We start from the raw sequence: 12952 nt of genomic DNA, 5'->3' as shown, positions 1-12952 counted from the left end.
GTCCTGACCTAGGGCCTTTTTCAGGAAAAAAGAACAGGCTGAAAGAGCAGCGTAATAAAATGCAGCTGAATGTCCTCTATAGCAAACTATGACCTTTTATATTAGCCTTAAGTGGAAGTGTTCGGTATTAAGTTCTGTCCAACAAGCTTTAGCAAACAAGCAAATGAAGCAATCCCAGTTTTCAGTTTTTCCAAAAAAAAAAAAAAAAAAAAAAGAAAAAATAGGTGGAGAGAGGTAATGATCTAATAATGGAGTCAGACAGTGTACGCGCGCTGCTTCAAGTGGGGCTTTGCTTCTAGCTTTATATCATTTGCAAAATTTACCAGTAATGGCAAGAAAAATTAGTGTAGAATTCGAAATAATCACAGTGAAACATTAACACAGTGTCCCTCTGCACTAGTGGTGAGAAATTCTTGTCACCAGTAGGAATCATATTTTGTGGTGGGGGGAAAGTCTAAAGGAGGCAGAGGACAAAGGAGAAATCTTCCATTTGCTGTAACATTTTACTCATTTGCAGTGTTACATGGTAGATGTGAACCCCAACCTAGCTAAAATGGTACCTTTGACATGGAGCTTGGAGGAGTAAGCATGATGCTCTGAAAAACTGGATAATCAGAGACTGGACCACACAATGCAACACAAACTGCAGCCAGCCCACGCTTCATGGAGTTCCAGAAAAAATACGGCTTTTCTTTCTTACTGTGTGTCTCCTTGCTCACACTTCTGTGTACTTGCTGATTCAGTTTAAAATCTTTTTTTTTCTTTAAAGGCCTCAAAGTTTCTGTAATGTATGCCAGCTGCCAGATGTCTCCAAGTCACAGATATTCCTGCAGAGCCCGGCAGAAGCTAAGACAGCATGCACTTCTCTAGCCCTCTGGCGCAGTGGCTTCGAGGATTAATGAAGCAGTCTTCCGGATCCCAGTTTTTCAAAACCTTGCTCTTGGTTGCTCGCAGTTGTGTAAGTTCAGTGTCAAAGGTTACAGTTTCAGTTTTTCTGGGGAAATTTTCAGAGTGTTTAAGATCTCTTCAGGTTTGGCCTGTGCTACCATAGCTGGCAGGAACTAAATAACCTGGGGTCTTTGTATATATGGTTGTTGGGGATAGATTTAGATGTGTAAAGATGCAAATAAACGCTTCCATGGGATTCTGCAACTTAAGGTGCTTGAATTTTTATCTCCTAACCTGTTTTTCTTTGGCAGCAAATCCAGGGACGGCCATTACGCAGTTTATGACCAGTTTAAAAGCGGCTTCCATGGCACAGCTACTTCATATGCCTGGCAGCAGCGCTGGGCCATTCTGGGGTTTTAGGAGTCACCCCGGTCTCCGGCTGTGTGAGGGGCTGCTGACACCAGGACGCTCTGTGACTTGATCTGTAGCTCCTGCTGCAACGAAGTTGTCACCTGCCTCCACCCGTCAACTCTTCGCAATACCTACTGTGTGTCCTTTCACTTACAAACGCTGTGGGAGGCAGGAGGCCGGTGGCAGGAAGGTCAGGCTTTCACGGCAGTGCAGCATTCAATCACGACTGTGGGCCACGCTGCGTGGCTAGATCGGACCGTGCGGGTGGCCACACTGGAGCTGGCTGCGGTTCCTGGCCGGCCTGTGGCCCTGGCCCGAGTGTCACCCAGGAGAGCAGCGCCAGAATTCTGTGGGAGAAGCGCTTGTGCTTAAAAAGCCTGGGTGATGTGGGCCAGCGTCTTTGCTGTGCTTTATTTGCTCGCAGTGTGAGAAAAGGCTTTTCCCCAGGTGCGTGATCATGCGAAAACGTACTCGTGTCTCAAATGTGCCCTGAGATGTGGAGCCTGAAGGTGCTGCGCTTAATGAGGCATTACAGCAAGTAAATGACAAGGCCAGCAAGAAAACCTGCCTCTTAAATTAAAAAGATCTGAGTATTTTCCATTTACTCTGATAGATGGGTAAGGGGAAAGAACAAAGTCATTTAATCCCTGAATGAAAATACATTGTATGTTAAATATTGCAGAGTTTAAGACCTGTCAAAGGTTATATTTAAGTAGTTTATCACACGGCTTCCGCGGAGCTGTTAATCAGTTTGACCACATAATACTCGGTAGCCTTCTCGAAAAAAACCCGTCATAGCAAAGGGTGAGACGGCAGCCCGGTGACAGCGGCAAGCGCCAGCAGCCAGCCGGGGGCTGAGGGCGAAGCCTCCGGTGCTTCGCGGCGCCGTCCCACCCGGGGCGGGGGACGGAGGTACCTCCCGCCGCCCCGGAGAGCTGCCGCCGTGAGTCTGTGGGTGGTTTTAAAGCACCTCGAGTTCCGCAGCCCCCGGGGCGCGCCGCTGAGGGGCCGAGCCCCGCCGCTGGTCGGGTGGCGGGGGCGCCGGGAAGCGCCATCTGCCCCGTGACAGGCAGAGCCCCCTCAGCGGGGGCCGCAGCCTCCCCCCCCGCCCCGCGGCCGTCGGGGAGCTGGCCCCCGGCGCGCCAGCGGTCGCCGCGTTTCCCCGTGAGGGGTGCCGGTGGCGGCGGGCGGCTCTGAGCTCCGTCCTCCCCCGCAGGCGGCCCGGCCGGCCGCCCCTCAGGCAGAGCCGCGCCGCGCCGCGCCGCGCCCAGCTGATGGCGCTGCAGCACCGGCCTTGCGGCGCGGCGGCGCGCGGCGGCGGCGGCCGGCAGGGGGCGCTGCGGGGAGGTCCGGCGGAGCGGCGGCGGCGGCGGCCGCGGGGCTGCGGTGCGCGGGAGGCGGCGGCGGCGGGAGGGCTGATGCCGCACAGCCGTGCCGGTCCCGGCGGAGGCATGAGGCGAGCGGGGCGGGCGGGGAGCGGCGCGGCAGAGCGCGGGTCGGCGCGGCCCTGAGCGAAGCCTCCGCGCCGCGCTCCCGCAGAGCGACTATGGCCGGGGGAAGGCGAGGGCTGGTGGCGCCTCAGAACACGTTTCTGGAGAACATCGTGCGAAGGTCTAACGGTAAGGGGGGACCGGGGAGGCGCCGGCGCCCCGGGGCTGAGGGTGAGCTCTCGCTAGGGCGAAGCAGCCTCCTCGGCGGGGGCCGCCCCGGCCGGAGGGGTGCTGAGCCCCGGCCGCTCCCAGGCGGTTCCGCCGAAGCGGAGCATCCAGGTGCCGGGGACGAAGCCGGTGCCGCCGGCCGGCCGCGCCGCCCAAGTCCTGCGGAGAGCCCCCGGCCCGGGCGGCGCGGCGGTCGCCTCCCGGCGGGGCTCCGGCTGCAGGTGCGCCCGCCCGGGGGGAGCTGCCGGCCGGGCTGTGCCCGGTGCGCGGCGAGGTCCGCGCCCGAGGGGCGAGCCGGGGCGGCGGCGGGGCCTGACCCGGCACCGGGGGGCCAGGGGGGGCCGGGCACCAGTGGGGTCCTGTGCTCGGCGGGGGCTGCGGGGGCACGGCGGCTTCGGCCGGGGAGGCGGTGCGGGGATTCAAGATGGTCTCTGGGAAGGGCAAGCCCGGTGCGGGGGGCTCGGCGAGGGCTGCCGGTCTGAGTTGAACGGGAAGGTTTGTCATAAGTGAGGAGAGAGTTTGCCATTTTGGGGGCTGATGGTAGATATTTATTTTTTTTCTATCGCACTGTAACCAGGTCTTTCTCTTGGAAAACTGTGGAGTGGAAAATGCCTTGAATTTCACAATTGCATGCAAATATGCATTAATGTTATCCAGATTCTTTCACTTAAGGACTTAGCAAAAGCTGCTCCCTCAGTAAGCCTGCGACCATACAAGCGTTTATGTATTTGTTTAAACCTAGGCATGTGCATTTTTTTTAAAGCGCTGAGCCTAAGTTCTGCCATTTTTAATGCTTCGTTGACTTCAATGGGGTTACTTAAGGGATTAAGAACTTGTAGTATGATTGAGAATATGCAGGATCAAGCTCCTTTTGAAGACAAGACAAGATGAGATAATTAATTAAAAATATAGTCACTTTGTTCTGATAAGGCAAAGACAATTAACCCTCTTGATAGGCAGCTAAAAACTCAAATTATCCAAAGGATAATTTTCAATTGTGTGTTTTTGGTTGGTTTTTTTGTCCTCAATTAGGCGGTATTATTGAAGAAATAGCCTTCGATAAGACCATGTTTTCACATAAAATTGTGAGGCTCTTTTTGTAGGTTGTTTCTGTCTGCAACTTACCTGTAGAAGTGAAGGGGTTGGAAGCTGCATTCCTGAAGAAATACCATTCTTACAATGAATCTTGCCCTCCTTTTTTTAAAAAAAATAAAATGTTACATTTCATCACATTCAGGCTGCTCTTCTAATCTTCCAACACCAGTTATCTAAGGCTTTTCAGAAAACTGTCTTGAGTTTGTAGATTATTTTTTTCATTAAAAAACAATTTTCTCTTTTGACTTTCACTGCCAAAACCTTGATGCAATAAATCAGTTGAGGTTTGGAGATGGGGGGAATCATGCAGCAGAAGCTATGCTCTATTTCTTCCTCTCTTCCCCCATTATTAAGAAGGTGTCATAACAGAGCATGGTGCTAGTCAGCACAGGTGAAATGACAGCACTCCGCTTCCAAATGCTCAGCAAGTCCTGAGGGCTGTAATCAATACAAGTTTTTAGATTAAGCTTGGTAGGAAGTGATGCACAGTTCAGACGTATTAGGAGAAGCTTAGGGAAGTGACTCAGGTTTAGAAGCCCATTTCTTCTGTAACGTGCTGTCTAGTTTTGCTGGACGCAGTCCAGCTTTGCTGTAAATGTGATGCCGTCACATATGTATGCTGTATGAATCAGTTCTAACGTGGGACCATCAGCCTCTTCTGACCTCTGGCTTGTTCAGGAGACAAGGATAGTCTCCTTTCCTTGTCTGGCAGGGCTGTGCTGGCCAGCATGGGGGCAGTATGGAAACACGCTGGTTCCATGTTGCCTGTCTTGTCTTGGCCTGCCTACTTGGCCTTTGAGATGATTTGGGATGCCCACAGGATGAGTGCTTAAATGGGCCCATAAAGCTTGAGGTTTGGCTCCCTCTTCCTGGTTTCATTCGATTAGGTGGTAATGTGACCCACAATGAAACTATCTAGGCCATTTGGGATTTGCCAAATAAACCTTGGGCTTGTTGTCAAGCTATTTGTTGGCACATGCAAGCACGTTAAATAGTGCCAACAGATACTGAGTTGATACAGATATAGGAATGTTCCTAATTTGGGGAGGATTCCCTTTGAAAGGAGAGAAATCTTGTCATTGAACAGAAATAGATGCTGAATAAGTGCTTTGCTTAAAGGTACTTGTATGTGGCATGCATCCACTGTCATGGGTGAACTGTGGAAGACGTGTTCTTGCTACGTGTTATATTTTGGGGCAGGGGGTGTTAACTCAGTGTAGGAGGCTGTATGGTAATAAAAAAGTAAGTGGCACGCAGCCTCTTTTGGAAACTTTTCTCTAAGGACAGCACTAACTATACCATTTTTTACCAATAGCTTAACAAGGAATTGTTTGGACAGCCTTTCATATTAGATGTGTGACTGGTAAGCTGAGGCATGTTTAGTGGCTAAAGGTAATAATGATGGACATAGGCATGCGAATTCAGGGTTTTTCCGATAGGGTTAGTATTTTGTTTGTGCTTATATCACACCACCTGCAGCAGGACTCGCCTCAAACTCTGCTGGTCTGAATTGTCTCCTTTAGAGTTATTTGGGATGAGCTGCTTCTTAGGTTGCAAATCAACTGAGATGGGTTTTCATGCACTAAATGCTAGCCAAAAGAGCTATGCTAGGGTTAGAAGCTGCACAGTATTCCGGTTCCACACGTTGGAGTCAAGAAGGAATTGAGAATTTCTCAGCCCGTCCTGGGATGGGATGGCCTTATGATAGCACACAGAGGAAAGAACAGGTAAAGTGTCACCCACCTAGACTTGTGAACCTCATGTGGCCCTCTGCAATTTCTTCTCACAAGACCACCTTTGGATGAAGTGTGAACTTCAGGTTCTTTCCTCTTTGAAATGAGGGACACCATGATCCTTCTTGTCTTGTATTTAATGTTTAAAAGCTGTGTTTCTATACTAGCCATGTAGAGCTAGAAAAATAAATGTTGCATATAGTGCTTGGTTGACAAAAATTCATTTGAAGCATTGAAATATTTAAAGACTGGAACACCCAATGGGACAGTAAATGAGCCCATGCTGTAAAACAGTGCAGTATGTAAAGAATCACTAGAACCTGATGGTTACTGCTAATGTGCTATTAATGTTTTTCTTGGGTAATGTAATACACCCACAGTATGCAGGCACTATGATGATAAGTTATAATGTTGGTTCATGGCCAAGGCACCCAATTCAAATGGTGCAATGTGTTATGGAGAGTACTGATTCTTTGTGATATTCTGATGGTTTATCAATAACTGGAGGCAAAAATATTTTTCAGTTTACATAAATGCCAGATAGATTCTGTAGTCCTTTCTTGGTCAAAATTCTCTCTGAGGTACGTAATAATTGTGCATGTGTATGGACGGTGAAAGTGAACCCTGTGTTTACATGGCTTTGGAATTTCAGTGGAAGTCAGATGCTTTTCTGATTTATTGACAAAATGAGGAGATCAGAAGAAGCGGGGGGGGGGGGGGAGGGTGTGTCATAAGTCTTGTGTGAATTTAGTCTTGCTTTCACTAAATCCCTTGGAAACACCCTGAGGAGACATCAGCTATGGAAGCAAACCTGCACCCTTTGATGGAGAATGCAGCAAGTTCCGTGTAAAAGGAAAGCTTTTATTTCCCTTCAGACACAAATCCTGAGAATAACGGACATTTTCGTGATTTATGGCATTGCTTCCATTGGAGACTATAAAGTCCCAGTAAAATAAACATTCTGCAACCTGGGCATGCTAACCTTGTACCATTGCCTGAGTCCTAGGAGAGTCTAGGTCTTCGTGATGAACAGCTCTGAAACTGAAAAACCTGTTTTTGTGTTCACCCAGAGAGAAATGCAAAGGGAACTAACAAAGAATGAAGAATTAAATGGAGTTTTACTTTCATACCTTTGCACTTGAATAAAATGTTCATTTCGATGAAATGTTTGCAAAGGACCCTTAACCCGAAGTGCTGTGTCTGCTGAAACCTGGCTCCGCCTGCCTTCCTTTCAAAACCTAAAGCAGCAGGCAGCGTGGTGTGAAGATGCAGGCCCGGCTGCAGCTGAAGTGCTTTGGGTCCAGAAGCAGTACAGGCATGCTGCTCCAAAGGCAGGGTTTACTATCTTAAGCTTTATGGGTCTGATCACTTTCAGATGACTGAGCTGTTATGTTAGTAAGGAACACATGTATGGACATGACAAGCTCTGCATCACTCTTCTGTAGGTGATGTGCCAAGGGTAGTTGGGTCCCGGGCATCGCTGGGGTACTTCATACTACTGCAATGCTTCTGGTAAATAACATCAGTTGTCAAGAAAGTATTTTAATACTGAGAACAGGACCGCTTTTGTTGAAACTAGCAAGTGCGTTTTTGGGGTGGAGTATACTTTTCTGTTTCCTTTTGATAGAATATGTTTGGTTTCCTGACAGTTCATAAATTTCCATAATTTTCAATGAATCTTCAAGCAACACTGGGTGAAATTCATTATTTGCAGAGAACCGGCTCAGAAGCCTTGTGCTGCTGGTAAATTACATCCTAGTGTAATCTAGTGAGGTTCTATTGAATAGGGAAATGCATTTTGATGACCATTTTAGACATGAAAGTGCTGAAAAGGACAAAGTTAACTGTGCACTGGGAAGAGCAAATATTGAGGTATTCTTTATGAGGTGCAATGTCTGGGTTAAGCTATCCTAGTTCTCAAAGTTCCCAAATGGGCTCAGTCAGAAGGCTGTAGCAGATATGCAGGAGGTTTTCTGTTCCATGCTCTCGTCCACCTTCTGGACTTCAGTGGGTTAATTTCAGCATAAAAGAAACAGTACAATTAAAGGGGAATATAGGGGGAATGAATAGAGGGGACTGGCCTGGAGAGTGCTTCTCCTCTTTTGTATGGAAGGCTCCTTGCCAGAGTCACACCTTGCAAAAAGTGCATGGAAAACTGCTGATCTGGAAGAAGATGGTGCTGTACGTATAGAGTGCCTTTAGCTGAGGGTTTTGTTTCTCCTGCCATTACTTTGCCTCTACAAATCTGGCATCCAGTGATTGAACTTGAGTCTGTACCCTTTTGTACCTAATCCTGCAAGACCCAATTTATTCAAGATTTCCTGTAAAATCACTTTTGGCCGAGTAAAGTCCATGAGTGTGAGTCTGTCTGTTGGCCCTGATTAAAACACTATGTTTATCCATGAAAGCATCAGACCTTCAAACACCACAAGGGGACAACTCGTAGGTTTCATGTTAAGGACATTTGTCCAAACTGAGAATGAAACAAAGGAAGGGGTTTTGTTTCATCCTGATCTTCCTTCTTTTCTAGGTTAATAACTGTGGAGATGCTTTTATTTTCATCTATGTTTTTCATACAGTTGGTCTGTACATCAAAATATCTATTCACCATTGACAATTATTTTTTTTCTCAGTATCGCTTGAGTTGAATATAAAATAGGGTTTTTGCTGGCTTTTACTAGGCCAGAAGGTTCTAGTTTTGTGTGTGCATCTTTATGCATTTAGAAATGTACGACCTGATTTCCTTAAAATGACTTTTATAGATAGTAAGAAAAAAAGTAAAACACAGAGATGATAGATAATGCATTTTAAAATTAATGTTCTGAAAGCTCAAGAAGTTCTACTGTGATAATTCAACATATCAATCCATTTCTGCATTAAATCCTAGAACAAGATCATAAAACAAATCTTAATGTAACCCATTCATTGGAGAATTTGTTAATGCATTTTTGTAGCTGAAAGGGAGCAGGGAGTTAGGTCTTGTCAAATGCTTTTAAGGCTTTTGATGGCTGTAGCTGTAATCAGTAAATCAAAAGGCTTCTTTAAACTGATGGAAGACCCATATAATCGATGCAACTAACACGTGCTTTTTCCTGGATTTCTTTTAAGATCTGATGGGGGGAAAACCCCCCAACCAATTAAATGGTGAAGTCTCACTGCTAAATAGTATTTTTGTCCTTTATTAAGAATGGTGCAACATATGGCTCTTACAACTAATAAACTTTCTAATTTCTGAAAATTATCTCATGCTAATGTCACATTTGTCTAAAGGTCTTGGTTTTGTTTTGGGTTTTGTTTTTTTTTTTTTTTAAATTTCTTGGTATGAACAGTACTTCAGGGATGGGCAAAGAATGATACTGTGCATAAAATACGTATGTTAGCTTCTGTGCACTTTGAATTTCGGCTATTCTTGTTCCATTTTTCTCCACTAATTTGTTTGATATTTAAAAAATACAGATAATTATGAGGATTTTGCAGCTACTGGTGTTGGAAGGATGTATTCTTTTAAATTTAAATTTTTCTCATGGTAGAGGCCTACTGTGAAATATTTGCTATAACAATGCAAAATAGCAAATGTTGAGATGGAACCAGTATTTTTTATCTATACTGCTGGCTGAAATTAGCATTCATTTTCTGTAATGATTCAAACTGAGTCACTTGAAGTTGTTGTTTTAGTTAGTGTCTCTCTTATTATTTGTGGTAAGTATGATGAAATAAATTTTTTAATGATTCTTTTCAGCCTGTACTTGCACTATGCTCTGGAGTACACAAGACAGTGTAAGTCATGTTTGAATAAAGCACAAAATGCCTGCATTTAGTGGATTGTGCTCATGCTGTAGCAGCTGAGGAGTTTTTAAATCCATTTTTGTTTCTGCAAAATAAATAGTTATATAAAACTTTTGTAGAACATGTAAGCCCAAATGAACCTTTCTATAGCGTTTTATAAAATGTTGTTTTATATTAGAGTGAGGCTACAGCTTAAAATAATTTGGCCTTGATATTAAGGATGTACAGTTTTGAGGCCACTATATCATTATTCTGTAGAGAGATCAAGTTGTTCAACAGGATTTAAACGTTGATGCATTCCCACTCTAGGAATGAATGCAAGGAGATACTGAGTGGATGTGTGTATCCATGTAACACCATTGACTTCTACAGGAGAATGTGGGTGGAAGAGAAGAATTTTGTCATATTACTTTTATTCTACCATGTGAATAGTCTTTCGGTCCTTTGAGCAGCTCTGTGCTTGCCGTGAATACAGTTACAGCACTTCAGTTAAGATGAAAATTTGATTGGTTCCTGTGTCTTTCCTCCCTGAAGTGTGAGCCTTGAATCCCATGTATGCACAGAAAGGATTGAATAGGTGCTTGAAATTCAGTTTGACTTATTTGTACTGATTTAGGGCCATAATTTGATCTCAGAAGTTACATTTGAACAATATAACTAATCAGTGTGACTAAATGCTTCTGTTTTATTTTTTTCAAAGCTAAGACTAAACATGAACAAAAATTCATGCATACCTGTCCTTTGCAAATTGTTAATGCAAAAGCACAATATGAGCTGTGTGACTGTAGCAGTTTTGACAGGCCTGCTTGTAAACAATGTTCTATTTCCATGCATTGTGTTCCCTACCAAAAATGAAACCATCCATTTTTTTCCCCCCATATCTAAATGATGCTACTTGTGATGCAGAGTCACAAGTTTGTAAATACCAGAATTGTTTAGAAACTTGTCTGTCCCTTGTGCTTAAGCTCTGTGATACAGTCTTTAATCATAGGACAGTTGCACATAATTTTTTGCTTAGTGCGCAGTTCTGATGCTGGCTGTGACATAGCACCTATGCTGCTTTATGGCCAGCTAATAGAGCAGTAGCTAAGGGGGCTGTATCCCCAACCCTATCCCCAGTGACCATCAATGGGGTAAGAAACTTATTTACTGAGCAGTTCTTTCAGTTCTGCTCTAGTAGTGGTTTGTGCTTTGCAATGACAGAGGTCTAGGTTTGCTTTGCTGAAGATCCACAGGAGGAATTTGAGACATGATAAAAAGAAGATATGCTGGTCTTGATAACAGTGGTTATATTCTCACCGAACATGATGAAGGCTGTTGTCTGGAATGAGGAGGGCAATTTCTGTTCCGTTGGAGACTGATGGGAGAATTAGCAAGTTTGGTGAGGAGCAGGTCTTCCCACCATGGTAAGCCTGGTTCTTCCTTCACTGAGAGGGGAATAAATTAGGAGCAAATCACTTGAGTTTTATATTTGTGTGATGACTGTGGGAAAAGAAATTCATATATTTAAATTATATTTGTGCACTGTGCTGACCTGAGCGCACTTGTGGGGGGCTTTGACAGACCAGCATACATACCTGAAAGCGCAGTGGGCACCAGCCTCTGTTGTTACCAAAGTCTGTGTTACAACTTGCTGAGCAGAGGTTCCTCTTGGTTGCCTCTGTGTGCTTCCTCTGTGGTGGCAGCAATGTGGGAATGTGTCTGGCAGTGTTGTCCGAATGTGTCTGGCTGCTGGTCTCTGACCTTCTGCCTGTGTGCCCCAGAAGAGGGCCCCGTGCATTGCTGAAGGGACAGAGAAAGCAGAAGTGCTGGTCTCTGGAAAGAGGTGAGGGGCTCAGCTTGGCAAGGTCCACCTTACAGGAGAGGCTGGGATGCTGTGGCTGTCGATGTGCAGCAGTGCAGGGGAATGGTAGGGAGGAAGCATTTCAGTAACTTGCTCCATGCTCTTGCATGGAGGTGACCTCTCCTCGGTCAGCTAGTCCTGACCAGGTACATGTCTGTGAGGTGGTGCTTGTCCTCAGGCATTTTGGAGGTTTGAGCCAATGGTCAGTTTTGGTTTAACAAAGCACTATACGTAACAACAAGACTCAGTAGATGCAGTAGTTTCAGTGAAGCTGCGTGTTCTAGAGACTTGGTATGGCTGCTGTTGAAAGATTGCTATTATTTGGAAAGACATTTTCTGATTTTTCTGTGACGGTGTGTTTTGTGAGTGGAGGAAAGTACTGGTTTCAGTGACTGAGCAAAATCCATTCTTACATTTTGGAAGGAGTTAAAATGTTTTTCTTGTTGCTTTAAAGCAGCTGTGTCTAGTTTAAAGTGATAATCCAAAATGGATGTGACATTTGAGTGTGCAAAGGCTGGCATGTGGATATACTGCAGTGAACAGAACTGACGTGTGGAAAATTCAGGCTAGAAAGTATGAAGTGGGGCACTTCACAAAGTAACCAGTGCTGCAGAACCTCATCACAGAAACTCGCCTTGCTCATGAGAACAATTGAGCTGCCTTTGATGCTACAGTTCTTATTTGTGTTTCTGCAACGTGATGCGCTCTGTGCTGTGCTTCTATATATTTCTATGCTTGCCAAAGGTCTTGCTCAGACTGTGCCAAGTGCACCACAAGCCAGAACCCCAGGTCTTCTTTTATATGAGCCTTCCCTCTCCAGTTCCTAGCTCAGTTCTTCTTGGAGCATATAAGAAGCGCCAGTGACGCTTACAGCTTCTCCTGGGGCCAGGCAATACTGCTAACCCAACTGACATTGTGATAAAAATTTATTTCCTGGTAAGGGAGTCCTTTCGAAGAGGTGCCTCGAGTCACTAAATAGTTTGAGTACTGGAGCTATCACGTGTATGTTTTACCCCCTGTCTTTAAAGAGAATTTAGCAGTGGATTTCTTCATGGTCTTCCTCTGACCAACTCCCTTCCTGGCTTTGTTGACCCACTTGTGAGTCCCCAAGAGGCTTTGCCCTGTGATGCTCAAAGAGTTCACTAGAGCATCCCTTGTGCTTGTTGTGCAACAAAGCCACAGCTGTTTCCTGGCCTCTGGGACCCTGTGTCCCTGCAGATGGAGAGGCAAGATTTGCCTCGGTGGATGTTATTTAATATTTTCTTATGTTAGAAACAATTGTTTAACAGATTATGAGCTGTCTCCAAGCAGCGCATTGTCAGGGATGTCAATGCAATTGAATGTAAGTGATAGCAATGAGAACAGCCCTTTTACCTCCAGGTTATCTGTCAGAATAAACTATGCAGGGGAGTTATAAGTGGGAGTCCTTATTTTATGCTGTGTCTTGCCAGTGTTCGCACAGGCAAAACACCATTGTTGGAGACACTCCTTCTGAAGAAATGCAGGCGTGTTCTCCACATAGGCACAGAACCACCGTT

At 45.5% G+C, this 12952-nt stretch overlaps 1 protein-coding gene across 1 annotated transcript in view; it reads left to right on the top strand.

Annotated features, from left to right (window-relative positions):
* Positions 1 to 2845: 2845 nt before the first annotated feature.
* KCNH1 (potassium voltage-gated channel subfamily H member 1) overlaps positions 2846 to 12952 on the top strand; it is a 181432-nt gene continuing 171325 nt past the window's right edge. Inside the window, exon 1 of the mRNA XM_086460603.1 lies at positions 2846 to 2918. Coding sequence (XP_086316729.1) covers positions 2846 to 2918 — 73 coding nt within the window. The remainder of the gene's footprint in view (positions 2919 to 12952) is intronic.

The sequence above is a fragment of the Leptosomus discolor genome, chromosome 2 (genome assembly GCF_034619465.1).
Source record: "Leptosomus discolor isolate bLepDis1 chromosome 2, bLepDis1.hap2, whole genome shotgun sequence".
NCBI classification, from domain to species: domain Eukaryota; kingdom Metazoa; phylum Chordata; class Aves; order Leptosomiformes; family Leptosomidae; genus Leptosomus; species Leptosomus discolor.
Note: the sequence above shows the minus strand (reverse complement) of the source record. Positions and strands in the feature narration are given on the sequence as shown.